The 18,307-nt window shown below is 34.4% G+C and overlaps 1 protein-coding gene across 1 annotated transcript in view; it reads right to left on the minus strand.

The window, feature by feature from the left end:
* Window positions 1-18,307, minus strand: part of LOC121976896 (guanine nucleotide exchange factor SPIKE 1-like) — a 135,359-nt gene that overhangs the window by 95,179 nt on the left and 21,873 nt on the right. The window contains exons 6-19 of the mRNA XM_042529296.1: window positions 17,500-17,609; window positions 17,342-17,397; window positions 17,126-17,223; window positions 16,848-16,985; window positions 16,194-16,508; window positions 15,735-16,019; window positions 14,855-15,022; window positions 14,574-14,765; window positions 14,417-14,460; window positions 10,856-10,925; window positions 10,533-10,694; window positions 5,446-5,553; window positions 5,241-5,278; window positions 2,836-2,980 (exon numbers count right to left, since the gene is read on the minus strand). Of these exons, the coding sequence (XP_042385230.1) occupies window positions 2,836-2,980; window positions 5,241-5,278; window positions 5,446-5,553; window positions 10,533-10,694; window positions 10,856-10,925; window positions 14,417-14,460; window positions 14,574-14,765; window positions 14,855-15,022; window positions 15,735-16,019; window positions 16,194-16,508; window positions 16,848-16,985; window positions 17,126-17,223; window positions 17,342-17,397; window positions 17,500-17,609 (1,929 nt within the window). The remainder of the gene's footprint in view (window positions 1-2,835; window positions 2,981-5,240; window positions 5,279-5,445; window positions 5,554-10,532; window positions 10,695-10,855; window positions 10,926-14,416; window positions 14,461-14,573; window positions 14,766-14,854; window positions 15,023-15,734; window positions 16,020-16,193; window positions 16,509-16,847; window positions 16,986-17,125; window positions 17,224-17,341; window positions 17,398-17,499; window positions 17,610-18,307) is intronic.

Genomic DNA, 18,307 nt, shown 5'->3' on the forward strand with positions numbered 1-18,307 from the left:
AAAAAAAGATTAAAGTAGGAGACCACGGTGACCGAAAATCAATTTGGGTTCATGCTTGGAAAGTCAACAATATAAGCTATATATCTTCTAAGCAACTAATTGAGAAGTATCGGAGCAAAAAACAAAATCTAAACATGATATTCATTGACTTAGAAAAAACTTATGATATAGTTTTAAGAGAAATTATAGGAAGAATTCTAGAAAAGAAAGATGTTAACGTAACATATATTGAACTAATTAAGGATATGTACGAGGATGTAACGACTAGAGAAGACTTCAGGCGGATTAACTAAAGTATTTCCAATAAAAATAGGATTACAGGATTAACTCTAAGTCTCTATCTTTTAACACTAATTATGGACGAACTCACTAGACATATTGGTGTATGTTGTTTGTAAATGATATTATTTTGATACATAAGACACGTGAAGGAGTAAATGTTAAACTAGAATTTTAGTGGGTAACACTAAAAATAAAAGGTTTTAGGCTTAGTAAAGACATAATAGATAAAATTTAAGTTTAGCAATATTAGACGTAACGAGACAATTGTTAAGATAAGAAATGATAAGTTGTTTGGAATTAAGAGCTTTAAGTATTTAGGATCATTTTTGCAAAATGATGGAAGGATTGAGAGAGATGTCTTACATAGAATACAAACAAGATGATTGAAATGGAGAACGTCGAGTGTTTTATATGATCATAAAATACCTCTAAAACTTAAAGAGAAATTTTATAAAACGTCAGTTAAACCTACTGTGTTATGACACGAAATATTGAGCTATAACACAGGAGCAGAAGATGAGAGTTACAGAAATAAGGATATTAAGATGGATGTGTAGGCGTACGAGGATGAACAGAATAAGAAATGAGAGCAATAGAGAAAAAGTCAGAGTTGCATCTATTGAAGGAAAACTTCGAGAGACAAGTTTACGATTGTACGAACATGTACATAAACAACCTATAAAAGCTCCAGTTAGACAATGTGAAACTATGATAAATATGCACATTAAACGAAGAAGACCAAAAAAGACTTGATTAACACTAATAAAATAAGATAAAATTTATTTAAATATAGATGATAATATAATAGGGGATAGAGCTCAATGACGTAAAAAGATCCACATAGCCAACCCCACCTAGTGGGATAAGGCTTGGTTGTTGTATTTGTAATAATTCATTATTTAATGTTGTACTTCTTTTTTTTAAAATTTATAAATTTTCAATAATGTCTTTTTAACAAATTATTATTTTCAATAAAAATTATAGATTCATTATATATAAAATATAAATAATATATATTAAATATACATCATGATAAATTATACATATATACATCATTAAAGATAAATGAAGACATCTGATATATGAGTAGGGCCCGTTAACAAATAATTGCGGATTTTTTAAAAGATTTGTGAATTGTTGAGTGTGGGGGCATAAAAAGTTGTAGGGAGATTTTTTTTATAGTGGAGAGAAGAGTGAGATATTTTACTTTTGATATGGCATATAGAAATCATAAAAAAAAATTAAAAAAAAAAACACTTTTGAGGTTCTTACATTGGAGATGCCCTAAATAACAAGCATAGAGAGCAAGAGGAGGCTCATAGATGAGGCTGGACTATAGAGGAGAGATTATAAATGATAGCAAAGGCTTGTGGAAGAGAGCAAAGGTAGGGTTCAGTTGCAAGGGTAGAGAAAGAGCTCAATGACATGAGTAAAGGACTCACCGACAGCATGCGGATGACTAGGAGAAAATGATTTCCACTTATTTTGAGAACACATTTCTATCTAAATGCTCATTTTTTTTCATTGGAGAATTCTCATTGACATGATTTACATCATGATAGAAAATCCAAAAATAATTCCAAAAGAATATTGTACATACAGTTATTGTAAGAATTAGTATGTGTTGCTAAAAATTTTAGCATTCACATCTGAAAGGTTAAAAACATTAATTTGAACCAATAAAAATTCCTAGATGAAACGTGTCAGTGTCGTACTAGCATGCTGACACTGTGTCAAGGGTACCGATTACAAAGCAGAAGGAAAAGGAAACGATGGAGAAGAATCTCACATAGATGAGAAAGCCCTAGTCACCTATAGGATTCATCCCTATTCGAGGAAGGAGAGATCGAGAGAGTTGTGGGAGGAAGAGGGATAGAGATTAGGATGTAGGGATAAGTTTAATATGTTCATGGGTTACCGGTAATAATTTAGGATATTAGTTTTAGGTTAAAGTCACTCATTTTCTACAAGTTTACTGTAAAATATAAATGGCCAATGACATTAGAGCTGGTTCACAGAATCAACAAGGAGTGACCAAGAAAGGATAATGCATGAAGATTAACAACACGGTTAAAGTAGGTCTCATCCATGCCAATAACATTTTGGTTTCAGCCTCCAGGTGAAATTGAAACCAAAATGTTCGCTAATGCCAACCAAAATAGAATATCATTTTCTACCTAACATTCTACAATCTAAGAAAATTTGATGTCAATCATTGCAATCTTGCATAAATGTGAGGAACTAATAACCCATTCAATTAAAGAATCAAAAGAATTTGATTTTGAATCGAAGTTCAATAAGATAATAGTAAGTCAACGGATTCTTCTTGTTCAGCAATCAACATTGTTTCCATGTCATAAATAAGTGAAGAAATTAGCTACTAGCAATACTAGATAAAATTGCATAGTATTGAGAATTTCTCAATTTTGAAAACCAATTGAATGCATGTATCATTTCAAAAATGGAAGATTGAAACATGATTCTTATGTTAACTAATACCAGTGCATGAGATTGAAGCAAATATAAGATATAAAAAATACAAATTATTGTTACCTTACTACGTGCCAAGCTACCCCATACTGTAGACAAACCAGCATAAACAGGTGCTTGCCGACCACCAAAATCATTAAATGCATAGTCAACATATTTCACTAGAAAACTATTTCTATCTGCTCCATCAGATGACTCTTGTTGTACTCTGCACAATAATACATAAATCATTATGTTAAAACAGGAAACATACAGTATCTCCAAAAAAGACAGACAAATACTGAATCTTTTAGCGAATGGTTTAATCGCATTCTGTGTGGGTATGGTATGACTATCTTTCAAATAGTGAAGTTAAAATAATAAATTCAAGAATCAAATCAGATAACAGAGATGTTATGAAGACACCGCAATAGTCACTAAGTATTTGTATGCTATATATTATTATTATTATTATTATTATTATTATTATTATTATTATTATTATTATTATTGCCAAGGGCGATCATCTAGAGGGCAGATCCTTTGATCCGCTTTTTGCGGACCGGGAGAGGACCACTTATATGCATTGGTGGGGAGTCATGGCCCCACCTATTTTACAGGTGGGGCTAACTCTCCTCTAATACATACAAGTGGCTCCTTCTCTGGTCCACAAAAAGCAAACCAGAGGATCTAGGCGGAGTCACCTAGGCAGATTACAACCAACACATCAGATAAGGAAATAAAACATATCATAAAACAATTTGCAAGAACAAGGATGAAGATCATACATATTCACTTGTGCATCACTTGAGCCAATATAACAATGATAATTTATAAATCAATTCCAACAACTTTGGTTTTCCTGAGCACGACCATTTTATATATGTAGAGAGAGATATATGATATGCTAGGTGCCTGAGTGCACGCGAGACGCCAGGCATCTGAGTGCCCACCATTTTTAAAATAGGTACCAAATTAGTTAGAAAAAAACAACAGTAGAGTGTAGAACACAATTGAACATAAAATATATTCCATTGGTGTAACAAGGAAAAAACAGGGTTCATCTACAGGTAATCTATGTAATCTTACAATAAACATCTTATATTAATATTGAGTTTCTAACAATCTTCCTCCAGATGGCTCAAAAATATCAAGATAACTCATTCAGCTTGTGACAATATCCTCTATCGTAAGACACCTCAAATACCTAGTAAGCAACAACATTAACTCATCATTGGAGCTAACAAATTTTAAAGCAAGGTTTAAAATTTCGAGCGATGGCAGAATTTCGATTTATGATCAAGACGATATAGTTTCAAAATTGTATCATGTCATACTATTATGATTTCGATGCTTTTTTAAATTTAGAATGTATTAATTAAAAAATAATAAATTTTTTATTGCTATATATGTTTACTATTAAGTTATATATATTTGAGATGTTAAATGTGTTGGTAACCGAAAGTGGTTTTGATGTGATTAACTAAGTCAGGTTAGGTCCTGTTGGTGTTTAACCAAGTGTGCAAAAGCTTAGGAGCATAGGAAGTCGAGCAAAAGATGCAGCTAGCGAGAAGGACGGCACGGGAGAAAGCCGACAGGCTCGGTGCATTCGAGGGACAAGGTGCTGCAGAAGAGTACGCGGGCGGACGAGGAGGCGCGTGGTGTTCCGAGGGACGAGAAGCTGGAGCGAAAGCTTGCTCGAAGGTCAGAAGTTAGGTTCAGATGAGCCATATTCCGGATGGCCGAGATCACCAAGAGGAGCAGAGCGGAAGATCCGGACCAAGGCGAGTGAAACCAGAGCTGAAGACGAGATCGAAATTCAACAAGAGATTGACCTTCTTGGTCCGGGCGCCCGGAACACCTGGACTAGGAGTCTTATTCGGAACGTGTCAAACACGATCCGTTGTGAAGAGGATAAAATTTTATCCCCCTTTAGGCGCCTGGAATCCTTCCAAATGCCCTGACCAGGGCTATAAATACAGCCCTGATCCCAGAAGCCGAGATAGAACACTTGTAAACAACAACTTCTGTCTAGCTTTGATTTTTGAGTGCTGTTATTGCTGTAAAGAGGCTTCTCCGCCTAAAGAAGAATTTAGTGCGCTTTTCAACTTCCTTGGATTAACAACCTCCCTGGTTGTAATCAAGTAAACTCTTTCGTGTCTCTTCTTTTCTTTATTTGCTTAATTTATTTCATGCAAGTGTTTAATTAAGCTATAACGTCCGAGAAAGGTTTAGTTTTATTTTTTCAGCACTATCACCTCCCTCTAGCCGGACGCCAACGATCTTAACAGAATGTTAAGTTCAAGTTTTGATATTATGTGATGGGATGTTTGATGCTTATTGAACCTTTTCCAACAAGATTCATTTTCAACAATTTAAGTTTTATGCAGAGGCATCATGATGCAGCACCAGAATCACAAAATGCTGCAACCTGAATAAATAAAAGATACATGGTAAGAAACTTATAAAAAAACAATACAGACACACACCTGGTTAGAATGTTGACCATAGCACGAAATGCTGCGACCTGAATAAATAATAGTTAAAACAAGAAATTGCATTCAAATTGACTGCAGGGAGAGAATAAAGAAAAGATAACTCTTTACACTAATGAAAATGGTATTTAGTGAAAAAAGATTAGAGATCCATATATGCAATCATGCATTTATTTCCACAAGGCTAAGAAAAAACAACCTGCAGAGTTTCACCACCATCACCAATAAGACGGAGGAGCAAATTAAGTATTGGATGGAGAAATTGTAATAAGGCAGTGGAATCAACATTCTTGAAGCTGTTGATTGCCTGCATCATCATTGGATATAAACAAGAAATTAGAAGAGAACTAACAAATTAATCAGAACTTTCCCTTCCCATAAACACAACTTGAGTTTTTAACGGCTTAAGGAAATGTCAGAAATCTGTTAGGGAACTAATTGAAGGAATAATATAGTCAGAGAGGACTACCATGGGTAATAAACATACATTATCAGTACTCCTAAGATAGTATTAGAGCAACTGCCATGATACCCATACATGTCATCAGGATTTATAGTGAAATCAACCTCCAACAATGACACATCAATTTGCTTTCGTCTTTGACCATAATCTACATGTTATCCTCCTATCTGCAATTGTCAACAACCTCCTGCCTAAGGTTGCTTCCCATATGTGATGCCTACGACCAAGAACCCTACTTTGAGAAACCCCATGTACGCCATCTCCACACATGACATTTCCTCAAAGCTCAAGCAACATCTCCTACACAACACCCCCACTGCATAGTTTTTTTTTTGGGGGGCATTGTTGTCTTTTCTCACACCATCTATTAATCTACATGTAACATCCTGACTCTTGGCACTATATCCTGACTAGTGCGGCCTCATCCTGCAAATTTTCTGACAACACTGATCAACAGCACATTATCACCAAATCATTTTTTTTCTCTGTAGATCTTCTATCAAGTTTTTTCTGGATCTCCACATCTTCATCTTTTGTCCCAATTTTGGGGAGACACTGAGAAAAGAAGAAACTTCCTCTTCATCTTTTTGTCTACAATTTTGTCTTTTTGATAGCAGCACAACTCATGCACCTCTTCCCGCGTTGCCTTTGCAAATCTCAGCAACAGCAGCCAGTCGAATGCCGAGTAGTTGTTAGCCTTCATTGGTAATCCCAATGTGATTAGTTTAAATTGTGAAAATTTTAATAGAAAAGGCCTCATAGTGCAAGATCATGGAGATCGACAATCACCCTAGTGGATATAACTTCTAGTGGATAGAACAGGTACAAATGCAACCACTAAAGAAAATTTGTCATGTCAAGGATATCTATTACTCCCTTTATTACTATCATAGCGCACATGCAGCAACCAGCCATAACTACTTACGATAGTCCATATGTTCCTATGGACCATTCCATCTCCTCTAGCTCTAATTGTTATAATATCGCAGTGCTTCAATCTATTATCTCATAGAGGTACACTTTCCACTAGTGCCTTCTAACTAGATCATTCAGTAAGGTGCCTCTAAATCCATGTATAGTAAGCATCCATTAGTTCTCTAACCTTACCATGGTTTGAAACTCGCACCGTGCCAGCCAAAATAGTCGAACTGTATTATTCTGAAAAATTACTAAAACTCGATACTACTCGGCACAACAATACCTCTTATATTGTTGTATCAATCATGTCAATGAGTATATTTCATGCCAACACTCAACACCCCTTGTCAAAATCACACCATTTCAAATGGAAAACAAAGTTTGAATATATAATTGTTTTATTTCCTTCTCTTTCTTCTTCCTACCTCCAATTCGCCACCGGTACCATGCATAGGAATGTCGGCACAATACCAAATTAGTATCATTCTAATCAAAGACCAATAACTTGATATTTTGAACCTTGACTCTTACATCACATGCAGTTCTCAAATGAATGTTATGTTATGGTTGCCAATACTTCTTTTAAAGTTGAAAAAGAGCGTTGAGTAAGTTACTATTGCTCTATCTTGCTTTGTTCTTTGTGTTTGATTTCCCTATTAGTACTAAATCTTTAAATTGCCCGACAGCATTTACCAACAATTATATTTCCATTTAAGATTCACAAGCAGGGCAACTAGTGTCAAGCCTAATTCTTGGGGTCTGTGCCAACTATCTGCACCACCCCATCTACTTTTATGGATGAACCACCTTAGTCATATTAGCCTTTTAAGAGTTTTTGTGTCAAATAGTTAATTCATACTATAAGTAGTGAAAATATGTTCACCCTATATTACATAAGAGTGTTTATAGAGATCATGCTTCTAGACCATTCTCTTTAGTTATATAAATATTTAAGGTCCAAGTAGGATTTATTTCAAACTTGGTTCAAAATTTTGTTACTCTTATATAATGACTTGGATCTTATTAATGAACATTTTGAAGCCTATTCTATTTTTCTTTCCCTTTATATTAAAATACAAACTTAGTTTAGTGTATCCATTAAGATGTTACGTAACCATATGCCAAGAAATATTTTTTTCACTTTTTTAATATTTCATCTATAGCCAAGTCATTTTTCATCAATCCAAAAAACAAAAAATGAGATAGTTAAAAGAAAGGATCATTTGTTGAGATAACTCATACACTTACCATGTACACGTGTTAATAAGTTTTGAGATGATGTATTCTTCCAGCCCACTACCTTATAAAGTGCATACCCCTTTTTATTCTCCATGTTCAAACCTTTATTATATTGTTCTTATGAAAGTTAGTCAACTATCTTCAACCTAAGGTAATTTGGTATACTTGTTTGTCCATTATTTATTTCTTGACAAAGATGAATTCCCCTAAAGTAGTTAAATGTTTCTTCCTTGGCTGTTTTAAATTGTGGGATTATCATTGCTACTATTTTAAGTTACAATGTGTACTTATCTTTGTGAATGTCACCTTTTTTACGTTAACTCCCTTCTTTTGAAACTTCTCACCTATTTAAGTTTGTGATTACTTATGACATGGGTGCTTCCAATTCCTTAATATTTGTCTACTCCATTACCTTCTCATCACAACCACTAGAGTATCCACCGTGCAAGACCTATAGCAGACAACTATAAAACGTGTCTTATTCTACATCTTTGATCCTTCACACGTTATGTTATCTTTGATCCTTTGTCCACAGGATATTATTTCTTTAACAACGGCTCATTGTCTATTATGACCCTTTGCTCATTAAAGTTTGCTTCTTCATTAGTAACATGCTATCCTTAAACCTTATTGGATATCTCTCAAACTGTTGAGCTTGTTCGACACTTTAGTGGCTTCCTCCTCACTTCCTCCTAGGGGTGTCAATTCGGGTGGGTCGGGTTGAATTTTTTTTTTTTAACCCAACCCGAATCTGAATTCAACCCAAAACTCCTAAACCCGAACCCGACCCGGATAACCCGAAAACCTGATTCAAAACGACTTTGTTTAGCTATTTTCCCTATAATTCTTCACTTTTATCTCAATACTCCATCATTATCATACTAACATTGATATTAAATATACATAAAAACATCTTAATTCTCACAATAATTTTGATTTAATCCCAAAAAAATCCACTAAACCCTATATTTTGGTCAACCCGAGTCAACCCGAACCCGACCTGAATTCGAAAATGCCCGACCCGAACTTTATTTTTTTGGGGTCGACTCAGGTTGGGTCGTGGGGTCGGGTTCATTTTTGACACCGCTACTTCCTCCTCATGTGTCATCAATCAAAGGATAACTCTTAATGCTCATCCTCAACCACCAATCATCACTAGGGGATGTGTGACATTTGTATTCCTTGAGCATTTTCAATAATCAACATCAACTAACTAAAGGAAGTATTCTATCCCTAGTCGTCAACAACCCTCATCCACATCTATATTCCTTAAGTGTCTACGACCAGAGAACATCTTTCCTCCCTCTATTGTCCTCTACAATCCAAATGTATTTCTTAAACCTTTTCAACTAGAAGATGATGATGATGTCACTCAGTCCTTATCCTCAGTAACCAACGTTGATTACTTGCTAACCTATTGAGCAACTTAGAGGCTTATTATTATTGAGGAAGAAGTTCAAGACAAAAAAGAAGAGGAAGAAATGGTTATGCTAGAGCAAGATGAGGATGATGGCATTCCTTGAGTGATTGTGATGTATATCTTGATAGTTATATATAGAGAGAATATTTCAGAGATTAATTTAATAATATGGGCATTTAACTCTTCCATTACATAATGCATTTTATTGTTTGTGACAATGTGAATCATACTATTATTCTCGGAAATTTTAGTAAGCTTTTTTTTACATATTTATCTTTTCAACGTGAACCTTATGGTTCACAATTTGATATTATTCGCGATTCATAAATTCACCAAAATGATTTACAATTTGAATCTCGATCTGACAACCTTGGGCATGCCCTATTGGCATTGTGCTTCAACTGAAAACTTAAAGAGGAGATTGGTATGTTAGGAGCTAAGAATATGGATTTGAATGTCAAGTTGATGCCACAATAAGAGGAGCCATTGATTGATCCAAGAAGATATAGGAGCCTGTTAAGGAACTAACTACCTTACAAGTACAAGATCAGATATGTCATTTGAAATGATATCATTCGCAATGAGAATAATCAGTTAGTCTGTTAAGATTGCATCATGATTATATGGAGGAAGCCTTGAAAATACATGTTAGCCCCAAGGTCCTTTGCATTTTGATTAAGGTGTAGGAACACTAATGTTGACTACGTAGATTCTCCTATAGACAAAAGAATCCACAACATGCTACTTTGTCCTAGGAAGTATTCTGATTTTCTAGAAAACTTTCTGTCTTGTTCTGGGTCATACTTTTGACATAAACAAGGGTAGGAATATGGAACTTGAAAGTAATGTAAGTTACTGACATTGTGTCAAGAACAATCTACAACTGTATTTAAGCAAATTTTCATTATAAAATATTTTATTTGATTTAGTATAGTGAGTAATGACATAAACTAATGAAAAACAGGAAGTATTAAGTTTGCTAATGACATGAATCAAATTTCTTGCCTCTTATAATTTATCAAAACTAATTCCAAAATAATTCTTTATGAATAACCATAAAATCAACAAATAAATTTTGAGCAATCAAGATGGATAACTATTGAAATTTGGCTTATGAGCATGATAAAATGAGTCTTGAAAGTATGGGTGCAAACTGACATTCTTAATAAATTAAGCATAGGAGCATAACTTAATTTCTACTCCAAATTTAAGAAGCCAAAACATAACTCTAAGTGCAAGAATGTACCTCGAGAAGTTCTGATCCCCAAGGTGGACTTGTCCGAAGATTATGCCGGTCATACTCAAGAAAAAAATCACGGATTCGTTCATTAACAGGAATCAAAGAAGAGCACAACCTCAAGCGTAATTTGAAAACATTTTTTCCATCCTCTAGAAAGTCAAATCTCTCCTGAGAAAAAAAAATCAAAGTAAAAAGTCAAAGGTCAAACTATGCAAAATTCAGCATGAAAACTCAAGGCGACTCTGATGACATTGAAATGATAAAAAAAAACTGACATAAATTTTTTTAGCTTGAATATTACAACAGGGAACAATGAGGCAAATGTATACCTTGCTATTTACTTGGAGATAATGAGGAACCAGCTCTCTTAAAATAGGTAAAGATACGTCAGAGAACAGCCTAAAAAGAGAGAAGGAAATTTTAAATGAAGAAAAATATTTTTACAATTCAAGGGAAACACAATCATGTTATCGGACAGCAAAAATACAAGTTAAAGTAATACTGATACAGCTCAGTCTTTCAACATTGGCAAGATAAAGAAGTCAATCAATAATACAAATTGCTTGAGACAAAATTCTTCATGACTTTCCTGGCCTAAAATACCATCATAACCATCTTAGTATTTTGCCTTATGCTTGAATCATGTATATAGCTAATTGAAATGAGCATATCTGAACAGATAAGCTGATTTAGAAGCATCTAGCCATCACATAACTTTATGCACTCATTCAGAAATCATTTAGTTACAATAGTGGCTTAATACAATCACATTCAGCCTAATATTAATGTAAATGTACCTCCAGAAGTAGCACATACAAGTTACTAGACTATCCAACAGAATCTTGACTCGAAAAACAATTATATGTTGATGAATACATTTAACAATGGTGTCCATAATCAGACTAATCCAACTCCACATGGCGTTGTGGTAAGCTGAGTGCAATCCAGATACCACATTTTATCAATCATCACAAGAAATCAGAAAATTTTCCAGGCCAGTCAATTTTATTTGTAATCAAACTCAGCATTCTGGTTACTGGCTACTGTCACGTCAGTAAAATATCAAATATCATTAAACTATGAAAACCTAAATATGGTGAACATTAAAAGAAGCCATGTCAAAGAAGGTAGAAACTCCATCCCTTTACATTCACATTGTCACTTATTTAGCATGCTTCAATAAAGATCCACTTCCTAAGTGCCTTAGCATTTTGGGCTAGACTGGGCTCCCTAAGAAATTGTAACACAAACAAACATAGAACCAATACAAGGATCTATCGTAAGCCTTTCCATTGTATTAGCTAGCATCATGGTTTTTTATAAACTTGCAAATAATTTTCAGCAAAAGATAACAAACATGTATGAATCATGGTCACTAACCATTACTTTCGTCAATTAGTCTTTATATTTGATATTGGATAACGCTTTTATCCAGGGGCGTAGCCACATGAAAAAGAGGGGGTGTGACCGCCTCCTCTCACATTTTGTTAAAAAAATAATATTATATATTTAAAAGTCTTCCATCACTTTGATTGGCTGATTCATCACCGTTTGTTGCCGGGAACTAAAATTAATCACATATTTGAAAAGCCCACAACCCAAGCTATCCATTGATACCACTTTTATTAGAAATATCACGGCGCGAAATATTAAGTATTGATTTTTAAAAATAAAATATATAATAATAAACGAATGAACTAAATCGTAGAACACAAAGTGAGGGCACTAGATTAAAATTGAATCGGATTCGAACTAACTCCAACGGGTAGGTGCGAAGATAAGGATTACGTTGGTTCAAATCAGTATTGATTTGGAGTTGATTTGGTCAAGTTATGACCGAACTAACTCCAACGGATTCAATCGATTTAAAACGAATTATGATATTTTTTTAGTAAATATTCTATTTTATTTTTTCTCTCCCTTTTCTCCGTTCTCCGTATGCATGTTGCAACCCCGCCATACAATATGTCACCTCTTCATCCATCCCTCTCTTTTATTTTTCTCTTTCTCTTCTTCCCCATTTGCTTCTTCTCCTTCTCATCTCCAACAGTAGTAAACCTACCAATTTTTCCTCTTCTCTTCTCGCGCACAAGAGTTCTCTTTTCTTCTTCGTTCTCTTCTCCAGCGAGCAAGAAATGCAGCACTAACTGTTGCCCTCTTCCAATAACAAGAGCAACCCTCAGCCCTCCATCCTCTTCATCTTCTCATGTTTTTTAGGATTTTATTCGCACCGCAAGAAAAGTCATGTTTTGTCTTGCCTTGCTCTCTTTGTGTTGTTGCCGAGCTCGCCAAAACTAGTTGAGGTTGCTAAAGAAGACGGTAAAGTTCTCTTTTGCTTCTTCCTCCATGTCGTCTCTTCTCTATTTTACTCAAAAGCAACAGTCTTCCAAGAGGAGTAATTTATTCCTTTCTTTTTTAATGTTTCATTAATTAAATGAGAGTTGTAAAATATAAATTTTATTTTATTAGGTTTTAGATCGCAATGAATGTTTCATAGGAATGCTAAATATAAGCAAGATCACAAATGATTTTTTTACTTTGAGTCATAAGCTTTGGGGATCATTGTTGTTTCATCTAGAACCAAAGGCTATGGTCGAAGTTTTTGAATTTAAGTTCATTTCAACTCCTTAAATTCAAAATTTGGGCTTTTGGATGGTGAAAATCGATCTACACTAATATTTGAAATTTTTTAAAATCGCCCATTGAAAATTTTGGCTATGCCACTGCTTTTATCCCTTTTGGAAGATTTATATTTTGGCATGTAAGATTACATTACACAAAGGGAGCTTTGACCCAATTATAAAGTTGTTGTCTGACCTTGAGGCCACAGGTCGAGTCGCAGAAAGAGCCTCTTGCAGTACATGATAAGGTTGCATACAATAGACCCAATATAATCTGACCCTTCTCTAGACCCTGCATTAGCGGAAACTTTATGCACGGACTGACCCTTAAACTACATTACCACCTTTTGGTAAATTGAATTTCAATCCATCCTGCGTGTTCATCTTTAACAAAGACCATGATAAACTACGACAAAGCAAATTTCTTATTTTACAATTTTTCATTAGAAAGAGAAAAAGGAACATTAAGAAAACAAGATGGGATATGGAAAGCTGAGTGCAAAAACTGCTCTTTTATCAAGATTGTATCTCAAAATCAGCATTTATTAGTATTTATCACAAAATATATTTCTTGGAGTGTGCATACCTTCTCATCTAAAGATGTATTAGCTTCAAAGTAAAATATTAATACAGCCAGTTAGCAACACATGGTTATGTTTCTCATGTTCAAGAAAAATGCCTAGGCATGGCACTTAAAATCATGAAAATGTACATTCACTAAATCCTTTATCGTTCATAGTAGGCTCCCACAAAATTGAATGTATAGCTCCCTCAACAAACAATATAAATACAAATAGAATACTTAACAACCACTTGTGTAGGATAGCAGTTCAATCCAATGTGATAGTTACGGAACACCATAGAAAAATAGCTATAATTTTGCAAAAGTCAAAAATTTGAAAATAGCTTTTAAAATGAAATTATATATGCAAGAGGAAATATCTATACCAAGCTCTACATTCAAATTATTGTTATAATTATACCTTGCAGTACATTAATGACCTGACTCAAACATCAGTTATACAATAGGGGAATGTGTTTTTAGCAATAGAATAGAAAAGCTTGAAACCTTCATTCCAGGAAACCATAAAAGAGAAAGACCAATAGATATCTACAAGATAAACAAGGTTGAGGTACTTAGAAAATCATATTGCAAGTTAATCCAAATAAATAATAATAAGTAGGATCAATATGATGTGTCTTAACTTAAAGCATGTTAAGCTCAGAAATATGTAACAGGCATAGTGTATTAAGATACGCCACACTTACTGAATATGGGAAGTCAAAGGAAGTGCAGAATAACCAATAATCACCTACATAATGAACAACTATCAGCAAAGAATGGGAATATTATTCCACACATATTAATCAATAGATAATAAAGAATCCACCGATAAAACTAACCAAAAGCATGATTAGCACTTACAGGCTTGGGAGCTTCGAGTTTCATTTGAAGATCGACATGAAAAAAGGTAAACAAGAGATGGTGCTGGGATGTCAAAATAGCAGGGAGGCAAAGTTTAACTTCATCATGATAGCAAGCCATTCTAGCCCCAAACACAATTTGCGTATGAGCATTGTTTTCAAAAGTATGGCCTTGGTCCTTTGGAAACACAACCTGATCAATCAAACAAGTAGCTCATCAAGCTGAATAATTCTAAAGTGAAAGTGATAAACAAGAACCTAACACTTCTCATCAACACAAACCTCTAGTGGCTGCTTTTGAATGTCAGCATCATCCTTTCTCATTTCTATCCTAATGAACAAATTTCTTTTGCGACTCAAGCTAACAGTTAAAGGATAAACATAAAGACAATGGAACAGTTGTGAGAATGGCTCACTTCTAGTCATCCTCCGGAAATCAAAAACTTCTAACTGTCACACACGTGTACATTTAATGTCAGACTGTCAGTCTTGATAAAATCACAAAATATAGCGAGAAAGATAGCTGATAGGAATCTAAATAAACTGGACTAACTAATCATGTGTGCGCCTAATGAAAAAAAATCCTTTATACATGAAATTCTAATATGGAATAGAGGTAACTAAACAGATGCAGATTGGGACTGCCTAAGGACGAAATAAGAGAAAGAGGATATTAAACGAAGTGAATGATGGATTATTCTGCTAAATGAAAGCTGACTAGGAGAAATAGTAGCTAATTTTATTCAATATTCCAAAAGGCTATAGCAACCTGAAAAAAATGAAAATCAGTTAAAAATAAGCTTCCGGGTTGAAATAACAAAGTGCACAGCTAAAGAAAAAAAAAACTCAGCATATAGAGTGTTTTTTACCTAATACAAGACACCAGAATCTCTCCAGAAAATAATGTTCACGAGTGACAACAGAAAATTCAAGAGGATGGCATACAGACCAATTTTAAGAATCAGGAATCGTGGTGTCTCTAAAGAAAATATGATAAAACAATACTAGGAAAGTAGCATCTCCAATTTACAAACATTATGCTTTTGAGAAAAGTGAGAGAAAAAATGGTGCTGAACTTCCTAGGCACAAAGAGAAATAGAATAAGTGATAAACTAAGGCAACAGATCAAATACTGATAAACAGCAGACAAAATACTACTTACATCATCACTGAAGTTCAGATGATCTTCTCCAGATGGAGTTAACACATTCCTATGAATATTCATTCGATTGGTGCCAATGAACTTCAAACTACCATTCCCCAGGATATCATGATTGTGATGTTTTCTTAAAGAAGTTTCAGTGAAACGATCACCAATATCATTTGAGTCTATGATTCTGCCTCCACCTTCAGAGATATAGTCCGCATCAACAAGTGTAATATGAAGCTTTTCAACCTCCAATTTCAGTACACCTTTCACAGGCTTATGTACCTTTCTTTTAGGATCCTAAAGAAATCACTGGAACAAATTAATTATCACAAACATCTGAATCCATCCAATATACACAGAAGAACATTGCTTACTTTCCTTTTTTCAACAGAACATGCCAAAAAATCTAATCATTATAACTACCAGCAAAAGAATAACTAAAATCATGAAGAGTTTGTGCAGAGAAATCACCAGAAATAAATCCTCTGTATAGCTCTCTTTGACCATGTTTAAATTTGATATCTCTATAATCACAGAGTCTCCAGTTAAGTTTTGAGCCTGTTTCCCATCCAAAGCAATTTTTGAAACATGTTCAGCAAAAGTATCTAGAGAGGTTGGGCCTGATGCATTTGGAGTAAGAGGACTACTAGGAGATGCAGAACCACCAATGGCAGTGCAATTGTTGCCGTCAAACAACGGAATAATTGTCCATGCAAATGATTGTCGACAAGGCATGATTCTTGACCAAACTTGGAGCTTTTGCTTTTCTCTCTCAGTCATATGAATCTGACATATGAGATAGCTTACAAGTTAAAAATCCCAAAATATTTCAAATCATATGAGTGCCAGACTCCTTCATAAAGTTGAAGAATGACCAGGATCATAAGCAACAGAAATCTAGCAGTGGCTTCCCTAGCACCAGTTGAATTTCTATTATAGTTAGGGAGGGACAATTTTGCAAATTTCAATGCTCAACAAAAACCAGGAAAGAAAACAAATTTTTAGAAGATTGAATTTTAACACAGCAAAAAAACAGTGAATCCTGTTTCAATTGTCTTCAAAGTATGAATAAAACACAATATAATAAAATATGTAAAAGATCAAAATTTGCAAATTTCGACTTACAGGTTCCTTATGAGAATAAACAGAAGCTGTAACTCCCCCTTCCTCGGTAGCTGTTTTCTCAAGTTGAATAAGCAGGCAAATTGACATTGATGGTGCATCCAAGGAGAAAACAGCACGACGTAACAAGGAAGTGTTACCCTACAAAAGGAGTTTTGGTAAAAGGAAACATCCTTTCAGATAAATGAACCATTGTCATAACAATGCAGTAAAAACTAGCAAAAATAGGTCCACTGATAGCTTCACTTAACCACAAATCAAATTGAACAAGCAAATCTTACATCCTGTCCTTCAGTTGGCAAAATACAGAAGTGAAAGTCCTCAGACAATTTTTCTTTCCTGTCTCTGTTATATAAACAAATCGTGCCATAAAAGGGCTCTGCAAAAAGAATCCCCAAGGATCAAGAATTAACATAAACGGACCAAAGATTAAACATAGATTCAATGAGTACAGATGTAGATTGGCATATGAAGACCAATCAATAAGCTGCACTCACCAATCAGTCCAGCTTGGAATGATAATGACATCACCTTTACAGTTATCTTCAATCTACTGGGACCAACAACACAGATTTATCAAAGCAATGGCCAAAAAGTGAGAAAGCATATTAATGCTATGGTTCTAATCTTGATACACCCTTGGAGTTAAGTGAACCTGGTATGGGTTGGAAGAGTTTCAGGAGTTCTTTGGCCAACTATTAGTGACCTTTCATTTTCCCAGTCAAAAGTTGGTTCATAAGGTGGGAGAGGAGATTCACCAAAATGCTGGAGGACAAGTGAAGATAGTAAGGACTAGCAATGATAATGGAAAATCACAATCCTTGAAATATAAATTAGACAAAAAAAGTGACAAAATCCAACTAGAGGATTTAGAAAAGCATAACAAAATAGAGGATAATGATTAGCAAAATCAACAAAAAATTCAAAGAAATATAAAAAGGCATTAGTGCTCAATATCACTTCAAGAGATTCAATAAAAGAAGATGAGGAGGGCTTGGATGACTCAATGACAATAAAAGAATACACTAAAGCTCAAATGTCCAATCACTGGAAAGGGAAAAAATGCGGAAACCAAAGCACACTGAGCCATGTTACATTGTTGCAAAATAATTGTTTACCTTTGTTATTTCTAATTTACTATTAACTCAGTAGGGCACAACATGAAAGACTGATATTTTGCAATATGGCAAAGTGTAAATTGTATGGCAATACATTCATGAAAAACAAGAAAAAAATTATTTTATGTTTCATTAAAGGATAAAATCTACTTTTCCCTGAATGTAATTCCTTTTCAAGGATCATTAATTCCAACAACTTTCTCTTTGTGCACATAAAATTACACAAAATCATGTTAACTACCAACACAAAAAAGAATCCATACTGCCCCTAAAATGCAAAAGAGACAACACACGTCCTGTATTGATTTCCAAGAAAACTTCATCATGTTCAATTTGAAATTACTA

Source organism: Zingiber officinale, chromosome 4B (genome assembly GCF_018446385.1).
Source record: "Zingiber officinale cultivar Zhangliang chromosome 4B, Zo_v1.1, whole genome shotgun sequence".
Taxonomy (NCBI): Eukaryota; Viridiplantae; Streptophyta; class Magnoliopsida; order Zingiberales; family Zingiberaceae; genus Zingiber; species Zingiber officinale.